We start from the raw sequence: 21,937 nt of genomic DNA, 5'->3' as shown, positions 1-21,937 counted from the left end.
ATATGCTGCCTGGGGCCCCTGTGCTCTGCCTGGGGCCCCTGTGCTCTGCCTGGGGCCCCATGTTCTGCCTGGGGCCCCTGTGCTCTGCCTGGGGCCACTGTGCTCTGCCTGGGGCCCCATATGCTGCCTGGGGCCCCTGTGCTCTGCCTGGGGCCCCATATGCTGCCTGGGGCCCCTGTGCTCTGCTTGGGGCCACTGTGCTCTGCCTGGGGTCCCATAGGCTGCCTGGGGCCCCTGTGCTCTGCCTGGGACCACTGTGCTCTGCCTGGGGCCCCATATGCTGCCTGGGGCCCCTGTGCTCTGCCTGGGGCCCCATATGCTGCCTGGGGCCCCTGTGCTCTGCCTGGGGCCCCTGTGCTCTGCCTGGGGCCCCATATGCTGCCTGGGGCCCCTGTGCTCTGCCTGGGGCCCCATGTTCTGCCTGGGGCCCCTGTGCTCTGCCTGGGGCCACTGTGCTCTGCCTGGGGCCCCATATGCTGCCTGGGGCCCCTGTGCTCTGCCTGGGGCCCCATATGCTGCCTGGGGCCCCTGTGCTCTGCCTGGGGCCACTGTGCTCTGCCTGGGGCCCCATAGGCTGCCTGGGGCCCCTGTGCTCTGCCTGGGGCCCCATATGCTGCCTGGGGCCCCTGTGCTCTGCCTGGGGCCACTGTGCTCTGCCTGGGGCCCCATATGCTGCCTGGGGCCCCTGTGCTCTGCCTGGGTGTAGGACACTGGTGACATCACTTATCTCCGGACATTAGCTCCGGACATTATCTCCGGACATTAGCTCCGGACAAAGCCACGGAAGTTGGCACAAATTGCAGGAAGTAGTATTCTAGGCAATTATATATTAGATAATAAAGAGCTGGAAATGAGGAGTTAAAGAGTCCAGCAGCATGGAGACGAGAACACTTGGAATAGGAAATGATGCATTAGCGGAGATGTTTGTGCAGGTGGAGGGCGGTAAGTGCGCGGTATAAGTGGGTTTGTATGGATTGTGGAGATGACATGAGGTTAGAACAATGCCAGCAGGAAACTGACGTGAACAAAGAAAGAGAAGATGAATGAGGGGATTGGAATAGTGGTTAGGTCAGATAACGCGGATGTGAATAAAAGCAGTTGCGTTCTCCGGAGATCCTCAGTTTTCAGACATGACAAAGCCCCCCTTCCCAGTGCCGCTACGAGCAAAAATACAAATGGATACATTCTGGCATCGGAAATAAAGCATTGCTTGTATTGTGAGAGTCATCACTTGAGGCCTATGAAAATTATTATTAATAGGGTCTGAAATTTAGACAGCTGAATGAGTATTTTTTAGTTTTATTTTTTGATAATTTTGTCCAACATGGAAAGTTATGAAACTTTGCAAATCACCTTATTAGGGAATTTGTATTCATTACTGTACAAAAAATTGCAAATAAATGGCTTCCCAACCCCAGCTTTTCCACAGTCTATTTTCCTGCCTTCAGCTGTATTGATCAGAATGTAATCATTTGGAGTACAGATGATGGCAGTGATGGGTAAGATCCTGTGTCTTCCTCTATGTGTCATGCTTATCAGAACAATCTCCTGCAGCAGCTTCTTCCCAGAGTTAGGAAGACACAGGAGCCCATCACTGCCATCATCTGTACTCCCAAACCCTGGGGAAAAGCCAGCCATGGTAGAGCCGGCTCTCAGAGCAGAGGGGGAGGAGTTACTGAGTATTCAGGACTCTTTACACAAAGGGACCGCCCACTGGACACTCTGCTGTGATCACAAAATAAGTGGGATTACAACTGGTTTCACTCATCCAGGAAAGTAGCATAACCATCAACTAAGGTGTGTCTAAACCGCTTTACCCCTCTTCCCTGGGGGTAACACTGCTCGACAGGGGTACAAAAAATGTTTTCAATTTTTTATTTTTTGAATGATGACAATGTTGTTGTTTTTTTTCTTTTTTTTCATCTTGATTTTTATATAAAAAAAAAATGATTAGTAATCTTATTTTAGACTCACACTTCCTATCCTTTCAGGAAGAGTTTTCAGCAGTGTCATTATCATCAGAGACAGGATTACAATGACAGGTAACACCTCTATACACAGCGGATATCACAGTATTCACCAATCACAATAGACTAATGCACCCTTCACAGTGATCTTTGCACACACTCATTAGATGCTTCAATACAAAAGATAGGATCAGTCTTTTCTTTGCTGTTAATGTGCATGTGAATTTCCTGCAACAACAGGAAATAAGAGTCCAAAAATGTTCTGTAGAGATGGAGCGTGGACCTTCACAATCATTTCCTTCGTTGTTTCCAGCAATGAATGCCTTTCATAAAACATTGCCATTACCTGTCCCAGAGTCATCTCCACTCCCCCCAGGAAGTCGTCATCCCTGGATCCGATGCTGCAGTGTCCATGGATGTCATAAACCTCAAATCGCAGCTTCTGAACCTCTTCAAAATAATAATCCACAGTGAACACTTTGGAGAAGACGGGATTCAGATTGCTTTTTATTACTTCTGTCCGATCCACCTGTCAGGAAGAGAGAGGAATTAGAACAAGAGTGCATGAGAGCGACATTGGTTTTATAGGAAAAAATCTCCAAGACTTCTCCTGTGCTTCACCCCTACTCTGGAATTTGCTATCCACACCAGTCAGATTCTCTCCTACCTTTGAAACCTTAAAAAACAAACAAACTGAAAATCAATTTAAAAAAAAAAAGAGTGGATGATTAGGGTAGTACTACAAGTGACATATATTTTTCTCTTTACAAAATAATATATGCACTGACACTCAAAACGAAATCTGAATGTTACAGGCTCTTACATGAGGCAAAATGGCGGTGTTGTTATGCTGGTGGGTTAGTCTCCCATTCATAGTCCAGACTACAATGATTGCAGTTCGGCTACAGCTTTTTACATGCCCCTATAGAACCCTAACTAAGCCCTCAATAGTGAGTGCTACTCACCCCTACTTGCCATGTAGCTATGGCGCAGATGTTTCTTTGCTGCTGCATAGCTCTCTTCTTTGTCAGCACCAGCTGAGTGTGTCTGCCCTCTACTGGTATACATAATGTATATTGAGTTTTATTATGTTGACATATGTATAGTAATGACATTTGCATGGCCGTAAAGCAATTTAGTTAATTTATCTCCACTGTAACAGAGTCAACAGTAACCTATACTGGGGCAATTAGAGGGGATTGTGAAAGCTGGCACAATGTAGCGTGGGGTGAGGGGGGAACTTTATCCAGAGAGGCAGTGTGGTGGAGATGTTCTGGAAATAGACAGTTTGGGGGAGGACACTATGGAGAGGGGTAGTGAGGGAACATTATAGAGAGGGGCTGAGTATAGAGAATGTTATGGAGAGGGTCTGTGTGATGGAAATATTATGGAAAGGGACAGTGTGTGAGGGAGATATTATGAGGAGGGTCAGTGTGGGGATAATATGGAGAGGGGCAATGTGGGGAATATTATGGAAAGTGGCAATGTGGGGAATATTATGGAGAGGGGCAATGTGGGGAATATTATGGAGAGGGGTAATGTGGGGAATAATATGGAGAGGGGTAGTGTGGGGGATATTATGGAGTGGGGCACTGAGGGATGATATGGAGTGGGGCAGTGTGGAGTATATTATGTAGAGGGGTAGTGTAGAGGACGTTACATAGAGGTGCAGAGTGGAGGGGACATTATGGAAAGGGACCGTGTGGGGAATCTTATGGGGAGGGACAGTGCGGGGAATATTATGGAGAGGGTAGTGTGGGGGATATTATGGAGAGGGGCAATGTTGGGAATATTATGGAGAGGGGCAGTATGGGGAATATTATGGAGAGGGGCAATGTTGGGGATATTATGGAGAGGGGTAATGTGGGAGATATTATGGAAAGTGGCAGTGTGGGAGATATTATGGAGTGGGGTGCTGTGGGATGATATGGAGTGGGGCAGTGTGGAATATATATTGAAGAGGGGCAGTGTAGAGGACGTTACATAGAGCTGCAGCATTGAGGGGACATTATGGAGAGGGACAGTGGGGAATATTATGAAGAGGGGAAGTGTGGGGGATATTATGGAGAGGGGCAGTGTGGGAGGATATTATGGAGGGGGCAGTGTGGGAGGATATTATGGAGAGGGGCAGTGTGGGAGGATATTATGGAGAGGGGCAGTGTAGGGATATTATAGAGTGGAGCAGTGCGAGAGGAGATATTATGGAGAGGGACAGTGTGGAGGAGATCATAGACTGGAGCAGTGTGAGGGGATATATTATGGAGAGGGGCAGTGTGGGAGGATACTATGGAGAGGGGAAGTGTAGAGGATGCTATGTAGAGGTGCAGTGTGAGGGGCCACTATGGAAAGTGTGGGGGATATTATAGAGTGGAGCAGTGTCATGATTCCCAATGGCAGGGAAACATCAAAACACAAAGATAACGGACGAGCTCTGGGTGATGGAATCTCGAGCTGACCGTGAGCTAAATCTACCACACAACTAATAGTAGCCAGGGAGCATACCTGATTAACCCTAGATGCCACGCGCCAGCCGGAGGACTAACTACCCCTGGTAGAGGAAGGAACAGACCTGGCTTACCTCTAGGGAAATACCCCAAAATATGATAGCAGCCCCCCACATGTAATGACGGTGAGTTTAGAGGAAAAGACATACACAGTATGAGGGTAGATTTAGCAAAGAGAGGTCCACTTACTAGATAGCAGAAGGATACAAAAGAGGACTTCACGGTCAACTGAAAACCCTATCAAAAAACCATCCTGAAATTACTTTAAGACTCCTGTGTCAACTCATGACACAGGAGTGGCAATTTCAGCCCACAAGAGCTTCCAGCTACAGAGAATAACAAAACTGCAAACTGGACAAAAGATACAAAACAAAAGGACAAAGTCCACTTAGCTGATCAGCAGACTAGTAGCAGGAACATGCAACCGAAGGCTCTGGTTACAATGATGACCGGCAAGGAAATGACTGGAGAGCAAGGCTAAATAGGAAACTCCCAAACACTGATGGGAGCAGGTGAACTGAGACAGCAAAGACACACAAGTCACCAGTACCACCAGCAACCACCAGGGGAGCCCAAAAGCGGATTCACAACAGTACCCCCCCCTTAAGGAGGGGGCACCGAACCCTCACGAGAACCACCAGGACGATCTGGATGAGCCCTATGAAAGGCACGAACCAAATCCGAGGCATGAACATCAGAGGCAGTTACCCAAGAATTATCTTCTTGACCATAGCCCTTCCATTTAACCAGATACTGAAGTCTCCGTCTGGAAATACGGGAGTCCAGGATCTTCTCCACAACGTACTCCAATTCACCCCCTACCAGCAAAGGAGCAGGAGGTTCAGTAGAAGGAACCACCGGTACCTCATACCTCCGCAACAACGACCGATGGAATACATTATGGATAGCGAAAGATGCCGGGAGGTCCAAACGAAAGGACACAGGGTTAAGAATCTCCAAAATCCTATAAGGACCGATAAACCGGGGCTTAAACTTAGGAGAAGAAACCCTCATAGGGACAAAACGGGAAGACAACCACACCAAGTCCCCAACACGAAGGCGAGGACCAACACGACGCCGGCGGTTAGCAAACTGCTGAGTCCTCTCCTGGGACAACTTCAAATTGTCCACCACTTGTCCCCAAATCCGATGCAACCGATCCACCACAGCATCAACTCCCGGACAATCCGAAGATTCCACCTGACCAGATGAAAAACGAGGGTGAAACCCTGAATTGTAAAAGAAAGGGGAAACCAAAGTGGCAGAACTAGCCCGATTATTAAGAGAAAACTCTGCCAACGGCAAAAAGGCAACCCAGTCATCCTGATCCGCAGACACAAAACACCTCAAATAAGTCTCCAAAGTTTGATTAGCTCGCTCCGTCTGGCCATTAGTCTGAGGATGGAATGCAGACGAAAAAGACAAATCAATTCCCAACCTGGAACAGAATGTCCGCCAAAATCTAGACACCAACTGGGTTCCCCTGTCAGAAACGATGTTTTCCGGAATCCCATGCAGGCGAACCACATTTTGAAAAAACAGAGGGACCAATTCAGATGAGGAAGGCAACTTAGGCAATGGCACCAAATGGACCATTTTAGAAAAACGGTCACACACCACCCAGATGACAGACATCTTCTGAGAAACAGGGAGATCAGAAATAAAGTCCATAGAGATGTGCGTCCAAGGCCTCTTCGGAATAGGCAAGGGCAACAATAACCCACTAGCCCTAAAACAACAAGGCTTGGCCCGAGCACAAACATCACAAGACTGCACAAAAACACGCACATCTCGAGACAGGGAAGGCCACCAGAAGGACCTAGCCACCAAATCTCTAGTACCAAAAATTCCAGGATGACCTGCCAGAGTAGAAGAATGAACTTCCGAGATGACTCTACTGGTCCAATCATCAGGAACAAACAGTCTACCAGGTGGACAACGATCAGGTCTATCTGCCTGAAATTCTTGCAAAGCACGTCGCAAGTCTGGGGAGACAGCAGACAAAACCACCCCATCCTTAAGGATACCAGCAGGTTCAGAATCCCCTGGAGAGTCAGGCTCAAAACTCCTAGAAAGAGCATCTGCCTTCACATTTTTAGAACCCAGTAAGTATGAGACCACAAAATTAAACCGAGAAAAAAACAACGACCAGCGTGCCTGTCTAGGATTCAGGCGCCTGGCAGACTCCAGATAAATCAGATTCTTGTGATCAGTCAAAACCACCACCTGATGTCTGGCACCCTCAAGCCAATGACGCCACTCCTCAAACGCCCACTTCATGGCCAAAAGCTCCCGATTACCAACATCATAGTTTCGCTCGGCGGCCGAAAATTTACGAGAAAAGAACGCACAAGGTCTCATCACTGAGCAATCGGAACTTTTCTGCGACAAAACCGCCCCTGCTCCGATCTCGGAAGCATCGACCTCAACCTGAAAGGGAAGAGAAACATCAGGCTGGCGCAACACAGGAGCAGACGAAAAGCGGCGCTTAAGCTCCCGAAAGGCCTCCACAGCAGCAGGGGACCAATCGGCAACATCAGCACCCTTTCTAGTCAAATCAGTCAAAGGTTTAGCAACGCCAGAAAACCCAGTTATAAATCGACGATAGAAATTAGCAAAGCCCAAGAATTTCTGAAGACTCTTAAGAGAAGTAGGCTGCGTCCAGTCACAAATAGCCCGAACCTTAACAGGGTCCATCTCAACAGAAGAAGGGGAAAAAATGTACCCCAAAAAAGAAATCTTTTGAACCCCAAAAACACACTTTGAACCCTTTACACACAAAGAACTAGTCCGCAAAACCTGAAAAACCCTCCTGACCTGTTGAACATGAGACTCCCAGTCATCAGAAAAAATCAAAATATCGTCCAAATACACAATCATAAATTTATCCAAATATTCACGGAAAATATCATGCATAAAGGACTGAAAGACCGAAGGTGCATTTGAAAGGCCGAAAGACATTACTAAATACTCAAAATGGCCCTCAGGCGTATTAAATGCGGTTTTCCACTCATCCCCCTGCTTAATTCGCACCAAATTATACGCCCCACGAAGATCAATCTTAGAGAACCACTTAGCCCCTCTTATGCGAGCAAACAAATCAGTCAACAAAGGCAACGGATACTGATATTTGACTGTAATTTTATTCAGGAGTCGATAATCAATACAAGGCCTCAGAGAGCCATCCTTCTTAGACACAAAGAAAAAACCAGCTCCTAAAGGAGATGAAGAAGGACGAATATGTCCCTTTTCCAGGGACTCCTTAATATACTCTCGCATAGCAGCATGTTCAGGCACAGATAAATTAAACAAACGACCCTTTGGAAATTTACTGCCAGGAATCAGATCTATGGCGCAATCACAATCTCTGTGGGGAGGGAGAGAACCAATCTTAGGCTCTTCAAAAACATCACGATAATCAGACAAAAATGCTGGAATCTCAGAGGGAGTAGATGACGAAATGGAAACCAAAGGTACATCCCCATGAGCCCCCCGACATCCCCAGCTTATCACAGACATTATTTTCCAGTCAAGGACTGGGTTATGAGATTGTAACCATGGTAATCCAAGCACTAAAACATCATGTAAATTGTACAACACAAGGAAGCGAATCACCTCCTGATGGTCTGGAGTCATACGCATAGTCACTTGCGTCCAGAATTGTGGTTTATTACTAGCCAAAGGGGTAGAATCAATACCCTTCAGAGGTATAGGGACTTCCAGTGGCTCTAAATCAAACCCACAGCGCCTGGCAAAGGACCAATCCATAAGACTCAGGGCGGCGCCAGAGTCCACATAGGCATCCACAGTAATAACTGATAATGAACAAATCAAGGTTACAGACAGAATAAATTTAGACTGTAAAGTGCAAATAGACTTGTCAGCCTTCTTTGTGCGTTTAGAGCATGCTGATATAACATGAGCAGAATCACCACAATAGAAACATAACCCATTTTTACGCCTGTAATTCTGCCGCTCGCTTCTGGACAGAGTTCTGTCACATTGCATATTCTCTGGCGACTTTTCAGAAGATACCGCCAAATGGTGCACAGGCTTGCGCTCCCGCAAACGCCGATCAATCTGAATAGCCATTGTCATGGACTCATTCAGACCTGTAGGCGCAGGGAACCCGACCATAACATCCTTAACGGCATCAGAGAGACCCTCTCTGAAATTTGCCGCTAGGGCGCACTCATTCCACTGAGTAAGCACAGACCATTTACGAAATTTTTGGCAGTATATCTCAGCTTCATCTTGCCCTTGAGATAGGGCTATCAAAGCTTTTTCAGCTTGAATCTCCAAATTAGACTCCTCATAAAGCAAGCCTAAAGCCAGAAAAAAGGCATCCACATTGAGCAACGCAGGATCCCCTGGTGTCAATGAAAATGCCCAGTTTTGAGGGTCACCTCGCAGCAAAGAAATCACAATCTTAACCTGCTGGACAGGATCTCCAGAGGAGTGAGGTCTGAGAGAAAGGAATAATTTACAATTATATTTGAAATTCAGAAACCGAGATCTATCTCCGGAAAACACCTCTGGTGTAGGAATCTTAGGTTCAGACATCGGAGTATGTATAACAAATTCTTGTAAATTTTGAACCTTAGTAGCAAGATTATTTAAACCTGCAGCCAAGCTCTGAGGATCCATCTTTAAACAGGTGAGATCAGAGCCATTCAAGGATTAGAAGGAGAGAAAGGCAAAGGCTGTAATTAGAGCTGAAATACAACTGATCCAACTATGGAGCAAACATAGGAAAAAAAAAAAAAAAACTCTACAGACTTCTTTTTCTCTCCTTTCTTCTGCCAGTAACTTTAACACGGGCCGGTCATACTCTCATGATTCCCAATGGCAGGGAAACATCAAAACACAAAGATAACGGACGAGCTCTGGGTGATGGAATCTCGAGCTGACCGTGAGCTAAATCTACCACACAACTAATAGTAGCCAGGGAGCATACCTGATTAACCCTAGATGCCACGCGCCAGCCGGAGGACTAACTACCCCTGGTAGAGGAAGGAACAGACCTGGCTTACCTCTAGGGAAATACCCCAAAAGATGATAGCAGCCCCCCACATGTAATGACGGTGAGTTTAGAGGAAAAGACATACACAGTATGAAGGTAGATTTAGCAAAGAGAGGTCCACTTACTAGATAGCAGAAGGATACAAAAGAGGACTTCACGGTCAACTGAAAACCCTATCAAAAAACCATCCTGAAATTACTTTAAGACTCCTGTGTCAACTCATGACACAGGAGTGGCAATTTCAGCCCACAAGAGCTTCCAGCTACAGAGAATAACAAAACTGCAAACTGGACAAAAGATACAAAACAAAAGGACAAAGTCCACTTAGCTGATCAGCAGACTAGTAGCAGGAACATGCAACCGAAGGCTCTGGTTACAATGATGACCGGCAAGGAAATGACTGGAGAGCAAGGCTAAATAGGAAACTCCCAAACACTGATGGGAGCAGGTGAACTGAGACAGCAAAGACACACAAGTCACCAGTACCACCAGCAACCACCAGGGGAGCCCAAAAGCGGATTCACAACAGAGCAGGGTGGGGGAGATATTATGAAAAGAGGCAGTGTGGGGGGTATTATAGAGTGGAGCAGTGTGGGGGAGATATTATAGAGTAGGGCAGTGTGGGGGGCACATTTTTGAGAGGGGCAGTGTGGAGAATATTATGGAGAGGGGCAGTGTGGGGAATTTTATGGAGAGGGGCTGTCTGATGGGGATATTTTGTGCAGGAAGCACAGTGAGGGACAATTATGTATTCAAGGGTGCAGCGTGAAAGATATTTATAATCTTGGGGATATTCGCTTATTCTTATTGATCATAAAACCCAATACTGTTGAGGAGAGCCATAAGATCAAATACTTAATTAACCTCAAGACATAAGAGATTGAGAGAAGCAACCCATAACATGTATTGTTTAACCTTACGTAAGCTTTCTCAGATCAAAGTGAGACACTAAAGATGGCTGCCATTTCCTGTCTCACCACACCATGTGCTGATATCCAAGATGACCAGTGGGACACTAAAGATGGCTGCCATTTCCTGTTTCAGCACACCATGTGCTGGTATCCAAGATGACGCCCACCCTGATGACCTCATGGATCCACCCACAGTGACACCCACCTTGACGACCTCATGGACCAATCCACCCTGATGACTGTTGTGAATTAGACTTTTTTGGCTCCCTCTTGTGGTCACTAGTGATATTACTCTGGGATTGTCTTTCCTCAGTTTGGCACCCACCTGGGTCGTTAGTCCAGGGGTGTTGCTATTTAAACTTCCTGGATCCTCAGTCCAGTGCCTGGCATCGTTGTAATCAGATCCTTTCTGTTTGCTCCTGTCTGCTGGTCTTGGTTCTTGCAAAATTAAGCTAAGTCCTGCTTCCTTGTTTTTTGGGTATCTGTATTGCTCTTATTTTCTGTCCAGCTTGTACTAAATGTGATTCCTGATTTTGCTGGAAGCTCTAGGGGGCTGGTGTTCTCCCCCCGGGCCGTTAGACGGTTCGGGGGTTCTTGAATATCCAGCGTGGAAATTTTGATAGGGTTTTTGCTGACCGTATAAGTCATCTTACTATATTCTGCTATTAGTCAGTGGGCCTCTCTTTGCTAAATATCTAGTTCATTCTTACGTTTGTCTTTTCTCCTTACCTCACCGTTATTATTTGTGGGGGGCTTGTATCCAACTTTTGGGGTCTTTTCTCTGGAGGCAAGAAAGGTCTATCTTTTCCCTTCTAGGGTTAGTTAGTTCTCCGGCTGGCGCGAGACGTCTAGAACCAACGTAGGCACGTTCCCCGGCTGCTGCTATTTGTGGTGCTAGGATTAGATATACGGTCAGCCCAGTTACCACTGCCCTATGAGCTGGTTTTTTGTGTTTGCAGACTTGGTATGTACTTTTGAGACCCTCTGCCATTGGGGTCATAACAGTATGCCAGGCCAAAGTTGAATGTTTAATGCATTGCAGAAGTGGGATAATAAGAAAGGAAATTCTGAGTTTTTTTTTTTTTTCCTCTCTTTGTTCCTCCCCTTTACCTCTGAGTGGCTTATGCTTGCTGCAGACATGAATGTCCAGACCTTGATTACAAGTGTGGATCAGCTTGCTGCTCGTGTGCAGGGCATACAAGATTTTGTTACCAGTAGTCCAATGTCTGAACCTAAAATACCTATTCCTGAACTGTTCTCTGGAGACCGATTCAAGTTTAGGAATTTCAGGAATAATTGTAAATTGTTTCTATCTCTGAGACCCCGTTCATCTGGAGACTCAGCTCAGCAAGTTAAAATTGTTATCTCTTTCTTACGGGGCGACCCTCAGGATTGGGCCTTCTCGCTAGCACCAGGAGATCCGGCATTGGCAAATATTGATGCGTTTTTTCTGGCGCTCGGATTGCTTTACGAGGAACCCAATCTTGAAATTCAGGCAGAAAAAGCCTTGCTGGCTATTTCTCAGGGCCAGGATGAAGCTGAAGTGTATTGCCAAAAATTTCGGAAATGGTCCGTGCTTACTCAGTGGAATGAGTGTGCTCTGGCCGCAAATTTCAGAAATGGCCTTTCTGAAGCCATTAAGAATGTGATGGTGGGTTTCTCCATTCCTACAAGTCTGAATGATTCCATGGCGCTGGCTATTCAAATTGACCGGCGTTTGCGGGAGCGCAAAACTGCTAATCCTCTGGTGGTGTTGTCTGAACAAACACCTGATTTAATGCAATGTGATAGAATTCAGACTAGAAATGAACGGAAAAATCATAGACGTCAGAATGGGTTGTGTTTTTACTGTGGTGATTCTACACATGTTATATCAGCATGCTCTAAACGCCTTACAAGGGTTGTTAGCCCTGTCGCCATTGGTAATTTGCAACCTAAATTTATTTTGTCTGTGACTTTAATTTGCTCATTGTCTTCCTACCCTGTTATGGCGTTTGTGGATTCAGGTGCTGCCCTGAGTCTTATGGATCTGTCATTTGCCAAGCGCTGTGGTTTTGTTCTTGAGCCTTTGGTAAATCCTATCCCTCTTAGAGGTATTGATGCTACGCCATTGGCGGAAAATAAACCGCAGTTTTGGACACAGGTAACCATGTGCATGACTCCTGAACATCGGGAGGTGATTCGTTTTCTTGTTCTGCATAAAATGCATGATTTGGTTGTTTTGGGTCTGCCATGGTTACAGACCCATAATCCAGTCTTGGATTGGAAGGCAATGTCTGTGTCAAGTTGGGGCTGTCGGGGAATTCATGGTGATTCCCCGCCGGTGTCTATTGCTTCCTCTACTCCTTCGGAAGTTCCTGAGTATTTGTCTGATTATCAGGATGTATTCAGCGAGTCCAGGTCCAGTGCTCTGCCTCCTCATAGGGACTGTGACTGCACCCTAGATTTGATTCCAGGTAGTAAATTTCCTAAGGGAAGACTATTTAATCTGTCTGTACCTGAGCATACCGCAATGCGTTCGTATATCAAGGAGTCTCTGGAGAAGGGGCATATCCGTCCATCCTCTTCCCCTCTTGGTGCGGGATTCTTTTTTGTGGCCAAGAAGGACGGATCTTTGAGACTTTGTATTGACTATCGGCTTCTGAATAAAATCACTGTTAAATATCAGTATCCTTTGCCTCTGTTGTCGGACTTGTTTGCCCGGATTAAAGGTGCCAAGTGGTTCACCAAGATAGATCTTCGTGGTGCGTACAACCTTGTGCGCATTAAGCAAGGAGATGAATGGAAAACTGCATTTAATACGCCCGAGGGTCATTTTGAGTACTTGGTGATGCCTTTTGGGCTCTCTAATGCTCCCTCAGTGTTTCAGTCCTTTATGCATGATATTTTCCGGAAGTATCTGGATAAATTTATGATTGTTTATCTGGATGATATTCTGTTTTTTTCTGATGATTGGGACTCGCATGTAGAGCAGGTCAGGATGGTGTTTCAGGTTTTGCGTGAGCATGCTTTGTTTGTTAAGGGCTCAAAGTGTCTCTTTGGAGTACAGAAGGTTCCCTTTTTGGGTTTTATTTTTTCCCCTTCTGCGGTGGAGATGGACCCAGTCAAGGTCCGAGCTATTCATGATTGGACTCAGCCCACGTCAGTTAAAAGTCTTCAGAAGTTCTTGGGTTTTGCTAACTTCTACCGCCGTTTTATCGCTAATTTTTCTAGCGTTGTTAAACCTTTGACGGATATGACCAAGAAAGGTTCTGATGTTGCTAACTGGGCTCCTGCAGCCGTGGAAGCTTTCCAAGAGTTGAAGCGCCGGTTTACTTCAGCGCCTGTTTTGTGCCAGCCTGATGTCTCACTTCCCTTTCAGGTTGAAGTGGATGCTTCTGAGATTGGGGCAGGGGCCGTTTTGTCGCAGAGAGGCCCTGGTTGCTCTGTAATGAGACCATGTGCTTTTTTCTCTAGGAAGTTTTCGCCTGCTGAGCGGAATTATGATGCTGGCAATCGGGAGTTGCTGGCCATGAAGTGGGCATTTGAGGAGTGGCGTCATTGGCTCGAGGGTGCTAAGCATCGTGTGATGGTCTTGACTGATCACAAAAATCTGATGTATCTCGAGTCTGCTAAACGCCTGAATCCTAGACAGGCCCGTTGGTCATTGTTTTTCTTCCGTTTTGACTTTGCGGTCTCGTATTTACCAGGTTCAAAGAATGTGAAGGCTGATGCTCTTTCAAGGAGCTTTGTGCCTGACTCTCCTGGAGTCGTAGAACCAGTTGGTATTCTTAAAGAGGGAGTTATCTTGTCAGCCATTTCTCCGGATTTGCGACGTGTGTTGCAGAGATTTCAGGCTGGTAGACCTGACTCTTGTTCACCCGACAGACTGTTTGTTCCTGATAAATGGACCAGCAGAGTCATTTCTGAGGTTCATTCCTCGGTGTTGGCAGGGCATCCGGGAATTTTTGGCACCAGAGATCTGGTGGCTAGGTCCTTTTGGTGGCCTTCCTTGTCACGGGATGTGCGGTCATTTGTGCAGTCCTGTGGAACTTGTGCTCGAGCTAAGCCTTGCTGTTCTCGTGCCAGCGAGTTGCTCTTGCCCTTGCCTGTCCCGAAGAGGCCTTGGACACACATTTCCATGGATTTCATTTCAGATCTTCCGGTGTCTCAGGGCATGTCTGTCATCTGGGTGGTATGTGATCGCTTTTCCAAGATGGTCCATTTGGTATCTTTGCCTAAGCTGCCTTCCTCTTCCGATCTGGTTCCTTTGTTCTTTCAGAATGTGGTTCGTTTACACGGCATTCCTGAGAATATTGTGTCTGACAGAGGATCCCAGTTTGTTTTCAGGTTCTGGCGATCCTTTTGTGCTAAGATGGGCATTGATTTGTCGTTTTCGTCTGCCTTTCATCCTCAGACTAATGGACAAACGGAGCGAACTAATCAGACTCTGGAGGCTTATTTGAGGTGTTTTGTTTCTGCAGATCAGGATGATTGGGTGACCTTCTTGCCGTTGGCTGAGTTTGCCCTTAATAATCGGGCTAGTTCCGCTACTTTGGTTTCGCCTTTTTTTTGCAACTCTGGTTTCCATCCTCGTTTTTCCTCGGGACATGTGGAGCCTTCTGACTGTCCTGGGGTAGATTCCGTGGTGGATAGGTTGCAGCAGATCTGGAATCATGTGGTGGACAACTTAAAGTTGTCACAGGAGAAGGCTCAGCGTTTTGTCAACCGCCGCCGCGGTGTGGGTCCCCGACTTCGTGTTGGGGATTTGGTATGGCTGTCTTCTCGATTTGTTCCTATGAAGGTCTCCTCTCCTAAATTTAAGCCTCGCTTCATCGGTCCTTACAAGATATTGGAAATCCTTAATCCTGTGTCCTTTCGCTTGGATCTTCCGGTGTCGTTTGCCATTCACAACGTGTTCCATAGGTCTTTGTTGCGGCGGTACGTTGTGCCTGTGGTTCCTTCTGTTGAGCCTCCTGCTCCGGTGTTGGTTGAGGGCGAGTTGGAGTACGTGGTGGAGAAGATCTTGGATTCTCGTCTCTCCAGACGGAGGCTTCAGTATCTGGTCAAGTGGAAGGGCTATGGCCAGGAGGATAATTCCTGGGTGGTTGCCTCTGATGTGCATGCGGCCGATTTAGTTCGTGCCTTTCACGCTGCTCATCCTGATCGCCCTGGTGGTCCTGGTGAGGGTTCGGTGACCCCTCCTTGAAGGGGGGGTACTGTTGTGAATTAGACTTTTTTGGCTCCCTCTTGTGGTCACTAGTGATATTACTCTGGGATTGTCTTTCCTCAGTTTGGCACCCACCTGGGTCGTTAATCCAGGGGTGTTGCTATTTAAACTTCCTGGATCCTCAGTCCAGTGCCTGGCATCGTTGTAATCAGATCCTTTCTGTTTGCTCCTGTCTGCTGGTCTTGGTTCTTGCAAAATTAAGCTAAGTCCTGCTTCCTTGTTTTTTGGGTATCTGTATTGCTCTTATTTTCTGTCCAACTTGTACTAAATGTGATTCCTGATTTTGCTGGAAGCTCTAGGGGGCTGGTGTTCTCCCCCCGGGCCGTTAGACGGTTCGGGGGTTCTTGAATATCCAGCGTGGAAATTTTGATAGGGTTTTTGCTGACCGTATAAGTCATCTTACTATATTCTGCTATTAGTCAGTGGGCCTCTCTTTGCTAAATATCTAGTTCATTCTTACGTTTGTCTTTTCTCCTTACCTCACCGTTATTATTTGTGGGGGGCTTGTATCCAACTTTTGGGGTCTTTTCTCTGGAGGCAAGAAAGGTCTATCTTTTCCCTTCTAGGGTTAGTTAGTTCTCCGGCTGGCGCGAGACGTCTAGAACCAACGTAGGCACGTTCCCCGGCTGCTGCTATTTGTGGTGCTAGGATTAGATATACGGTCAGCCCAGTTACCACTGCCCTATGAGCTGGTTTTTTGTGTTTGCAGACTTGGTATGTACTTTTGAGACCCTCTGCCATTGGGGTCATAACAGATGACCTCATGGATCCGCCCACAGACTTGCTCATTGCCCAATCCACTAACTAATGGAATACATACGATCACTCCCATCTCAGAGCTAACCAAGCCCCCTTACAGGGGTTATATAAACCTGTGTTCTGATTAAATAAAGGCCTTGGAGCTGAGCCATAGATTGATCAAGGAGAGTTTACATCTGACTGTGTGTTGTCTGATGTTATTTCTTTAGTGTGCACCTGATCAATATCCATTAGGCCAGGAGTAGGCAACTGGAGTGAACATTTCTTAATTGTTGAACCTAACATATTTGGCGCCCAATGTGGGGCCAGCAGAGGAAGAGCCCTGAACCCTGAGGACCAGCAAGTGAAACAGCAGGATGCGCTGAATACCCCGAACCAGGAGACTGATCACCTCCTTATCAGACCACGGTAGGTCTGCTGATTTTTATAATCTGTAGTCTTTACCTCTGTCCTTCGGGGTATCCTGTGCAGATTGCCTGACCGTGTCCGGTTTTCACGGTATCTGTAAGACGGCAGAAGGGTCTCTCCGCTGCTGGTCATTTAATTGCAAGAACCGTCACATGTTTTAGTTGCCTACTGCCTGTTACATGTTGTGAAGAGGGGAGATGACTGGCAGTTAAGAGAGCAAGTGGATTTTTCAGCGTTTAAAAAAAAAAAAAAATTATTGTCTGTGGTACAGTACACAGATGTCGCCTGTGATACGATTTTCAGTTCTGTATAGGAGAAACTAGGACCTGAAGAGAATTGACTCGGCCTAGTAGGGGCCTGTTAACTTGGAGTGAGATGACTCAGTTCGGCGCATAGTAAATTGTGTAGCGGCCAGTCAACTTGGAGTGAGATGACTCAGTTCGAGCCTAATAAATTTAGTTTTGCCTTGTGACTTACAGTGAATTGACTCAGCATGGGGCCTGGTAATTTAGGAGTAATTTGATTAAGTAGGGAATAATTGGTTTGTAAAGTACGGAACACGGAAGTCAGACAGGGACAACGTGACAAGAAGGAATAGGAAGCGTGTGCTGCAGACTCAGTTCTCTTTAGAATCATCTCCCCCGTCTTATTGTTTGTTTGGTATTTATCTTGAAATATATATGTCATGGTTAGGAAGGTTATGTCTTGTACTCTCAGAGTTAATGTTCTCAGCCTCTCTTTCAAGATGGGAGGGCTATTTATACTCGCTCATAACTTGGTATCCTTGTCAGCTATAGGTTTTCTGCAGTCTGTATGCTTGACCTCTGTAGTGTGTGCTGGCTTGCTTTGTGTCTTGCTGTCACCTGCTTTATTCGCTTTCCTGGATTACTGACCCCTGGCTTGTCTTCTGACTATTCTCTGACTCTCCCTGTTGGTATCTTGTAATCTCCTGTCTTCGACCTCGGCTTGTTTCACTATTCATTTATGCTTGTTCCTTCTCTGTTTCCCCAGCATCTGGCTCCGCCCCCTGACCGCCTCCCACTCCGTCACATGATCATAGGTCCTTTTGCTTTACCTGATGTCACGGGGAGACTAGGTGGGCAAGAGCTAATAACCCGGGCCCCTGCAATTTCCCTCAGACTAGGGAAATCCTGACTGACCCTCTACCTAGAGTTTACACTGATGGTGTGCATGTCTAGGCCTCGACCCTCGCTCTGTCTCCTGTTTCAACCCTAGGCTGAAACCACCGCGCACCACCCAGTGAAAAGATAATACACCAATACCCACAGTTAGCACAGACAAGGATAACGGAAAATATACACCACGCCGCAGTCACTCAGGAATACACTATAAATGCGCAGGGCAAAATAAATACAAATATAGGAAGGAGTAAATAAGACAAAGGGAAATACACCACCAGCAATGATACTCCAACTACTAGCTCACCACTCCAGACCGAGATAACAACGCGCAAGACAGAAGCTATAATCGGCGACGCCCAATGTTCAGGAGAACTATTTAAAGGCAATGGGCATGGCCCAGCTTCCAATCCGAGCATCAGGTAAATTAACCCCGGACCAGCTAGATAAAATCTAGCCGACGCCAATGAGCACATAGTGGTCAAAAGCGGAATTACCGCTGTCTGTCGAACGACCTGGTCTGAACAGCGTCCGACATGACAGCTGATCACTCTGTCTCATGTGAAAGGTCCCGTTGGTGTTCATGTTAGTTACCCGGTTTCTGGTTCGGCTCCGTTGCGGCTAGGTGCAGTTTCCCCTGCAGCATTAATACCCGGGTATCGTGACAATATATACATATCTATAGAAAGATGGAGAAATGAATGCAGTTCTGCCGTATTGGCACTAAGCCAAATTCAAATGGCAAGTTAGACCCGTGTACATTAGTGGCGACTCGTGAAGGGAAGAGTCATGTTAAACAATGTAAAAAGCTTATGAAGTTGTGTGGAATGCCAGAAGGGGGAGGTTACAGCCCCTGGAGTGGAAGATTGTCTTGGGAAAAAAAACAGGTACCCTAGAAGATAATGGATTGTTGTCTACTGCTAGGGCATGGGAAAGAGTCTCTGAAAGTCTGCATAGAGAAAATTGGGTAGAAGAGAAAAGGAATATAAAGGGTAGAGTCTGGAGTTATGTGTATTACAAAAATGTATCCTGTGAGCGGCCACCACCGTATAATGGTGGCCCAGAGCCATGTGCTACCTCTGGCGGCAGCCATTTTGTGGATGGGCCTTGTGCTAATTTTGGTGGCAGCCATTTTGTGGATGGCAAAAAGTGTTAATTCTAATGGTAGCCATTTTGTGGATGGCAGATGTGCTAATTCTGGCAGCAGCCATTTCGTGGATGGCAAATGTGTTAATGCTGGCAGCAGCCATTTTGTGGATGGCAAATGTGTTAATTCTAATGGCAGCCATTTTGTGTATGGCAAATGTAATTCTGATGGCAGCCATTTTGTGGATGGCAAATGTGCTAATTCTGGCAGCAGCCATTTTTTGGATGGCAAATGTGTTAATGCTGACAGCAGCCATTTTGTGGATGGCAAATGTAATTCTGGCAGCAGCCATTTTGTGGATGGCAAATGTAATTCTGACGGCAGCCATTTTGTGGATGGTAAATGTAATTCTGGCAGCAGCCATTTTGTGGATGGCAAATGTAATTCTTGTGGCAGCCATTTTGTGGATGGCAAATGTAATGCTCCTGGTGGTTAACATCTTTGACTAAGGCTACACACCACATCACCAAATCCTTGTTTCCCAGTAATGACCACTAACGACCAATACTATATTCATTCGGGAAGTGAACAAGCTTTACCCATGTTTCCCGTCTCAGTGGTGTCCAGTGGGGCACCGACCCTTTCCCCTATCACTCCTGTCGTTAATCCAGCAATCCTCCCACCTGGATCGTCCCAGGCACCGACCCTTTCTACTGTCACTTCCACTGCCAATTTAGCTGCACACCCGCACGAGATGCTCCAAGCAATGGCCTCTCCTCCCAATGCTTCCATTACAACAGCACTCTCACGCAGTCTACCTAACCCTATACCCAGTACCTCACAAGCTCTCTTGCAGCCAAGCGCACACCTGTATGGGACGGTGGCAACTGTATCAAGGGGGGCTCAATCTGGGAGGGGGATACTAATAGCACAGAAAGCACAAAGGGGAGGGAATGTGTGCAACCCATTTTTGAAAAAGAACTTCCTGAGGGACCCTTGTTAGTTATGGGAAAGGGTGAAATAACAACAATGGAAACAGACGCTATTGTTAATGCTGCCAATTCTCGGTTAGAGCCCAATGGAGGTGTAGCTAGAGCTATAGTGGAAGCAGGAGGGGCGACTGTTCAAGCTGACAGTCAAATCATTGTTGAGTCACGTGGTCAGATAGCTGTTGGGGACATATCGGTGACTAAATCTGGCAATCTTCCGTGTAGAATGATCATACACACTGTGACCCCTACTTTTGACCCTATACATCCAGACGTTAGTGCTCAACAACTTCGTGCAGCAGTAACTCGCATTTTAGAGTATGCAAATATTAGTGAGCAGATTGAGACCTTGACAATTCCCACCATTGGTGTTGGCATTTTCAGTTACCCTGTTCATGCATGTACAAGAAAAATCATTGGAATTATAATAAACAAGTGTAGCCCCCCAAGCATTTGCTGACTCTCCGAAATCAGGTTAATTAGTAATGAGGACAGGACTGTTAAAGCTTTTAAGACTACCTGCGTCACCTGGACCCCACACCATTATACTGGAGCTGCTGAAATAGAGCCCCTCATTCCAGGACTGTTACCTCCTCCTGCTCCTCATACACAAGGGGTTACATCTGTACTCCCGGTGCCATCTCTACTCCCGCCTCAGGTGCCACCACCCACAGTGTCAATGCTCATGTCTGAGGAGCCCACCCTCTATGTCAAGTTTACACCCCAGCAAGCTGATACTCTGTGGAACCAACTTCCAGATCCAGAAAAACAGCCGATGCCTTTCTACAGAAGCATGCTTCAAATCCAAAGTAATTACCCAGCCACGTGGCAAGATCTCGTTTCCCTGGCAAATCTTAAAGCAGGCGATGCATATTGGCCTGTTATGGAAATTGCGTTCAATGATGCCACACTTGCCAGTGACACTACATGGGACTCTGGTGTTGAGTTCTGCCAACAACTTAAGACATGGGCCTCTGATGAGTTGGCTGACCTATCATATATTGTTGCCAATGGATTCCAGATGCCTCCAAGCTGATGCAGCCATTGTACGATTACCTCAAGACGTCAGCGTTTCCACTATGTCCCAAATCCGTGGAAGCGTTCTATGCTCTTAAACAGGCCATACAGTCTGCACCAGCTCTTGGAATCCCAAATTCTGATATCATCTTAAGACATCCGGTTCTCTTAATGGCTCCACACAACATAAAAGCTATTTTTGAAACCTAAACGTCTTTTGCTGCAGCGTCATATGAGACTCCAATGTTCACTCTTGGTTCCTGATAATGTCACTCTTCTCCGCTGCACCATCCTCAACCCATCCATGCTGCTTCCTCTTTCCAGGGGGGATGTGGATGATGATGCTGATGCTCTCGGTGAAGATACCGCTACACACTCAGAGTATCATGACTGTCTCGAACAAATGCAGGAAGAAGCAGCCTCCAAGAAAAACGTGTCTGAAGACCCATTCCCACATGCTGATCTGACGTTCTTCACTGATGGTTCCAGATTTGCAGATGAAACAGGAAGGTTCCATACGGGATATGCCGTGGTTACACATGACCAGGTCATCTCAGCTGGATCCCTATCACCGCACATGTCTGCACAAGAAGTGGAACTTAAGGCTTTGACATTGGCTTGTCAGGAAGCGAAGGAAAAGGTGGTCAACATCTACACGGATTCAAGATATGCTTTCGAAGTGGCTCATGACTTCGGCAGTATCTGGGCAGCCAGAGGATACCTAACGTCCAGTGGAACTCCTGTAAAACATGCTGCTACCATACAAGAACTTGTGGCCGCTCTAGATCTACCTTCGGAGGTTGCAGTGATCAAGATCAAAGCTCACGGGAGATTGGATTCTCCAGAAGCAAGGGGGAACTTGTTTGCTGACAAAACAGCAAAAACTTATGCTGCGGATCCATTTGGAAAAGAGAAAGCAGCGAT

General features: G+C 46.6%; 1 protein-coding gene across 2 annotated transcripts in view; it reads right to left on the bottom strand.

The window, feature by feature from the left end:
* CPNE7 (copine 7) overlaps window positions 1-21,937 on the bottom strand; it is a 142,812-nt gene that overhangs the window by 68,953 nt on the left and 51,922 nt on the right. For both annotated transcript variants that reach the window (XM_077288446.1, XM_077288447.1), the window contains exon 3: window positions 2,314-2,496. In XM_077288446.1, coding sequence (XP_077144561.1) covers window positions 2,314-2,496 — 183 coding nt within the window. The remainder of the gene's footprint in view (window positions 1-2,313; window positions 2,497-21,937) is intronic.

Source organism: Ranitomeya variabilis, chromosome 2 (genome assembly GCF_051348905.1).
Source record: "Ranitomeya variabilis isolate aRanVar5 chromosome 2, aRanVar5.hap1, whole genome shotgun sequence".
NCBI classification, from domain to species: Eukaryota; Metazoa; Chordata; class Amphibia; order Anura; family Dendrobatidae; genus Ranitomeya; species Ranitomeya variabilis.
The sequence above is the reverse complement of the archived record's forward strand: the minus strand, read 5'-3'. Positions and strand labels throughout refer to the sequence as shown.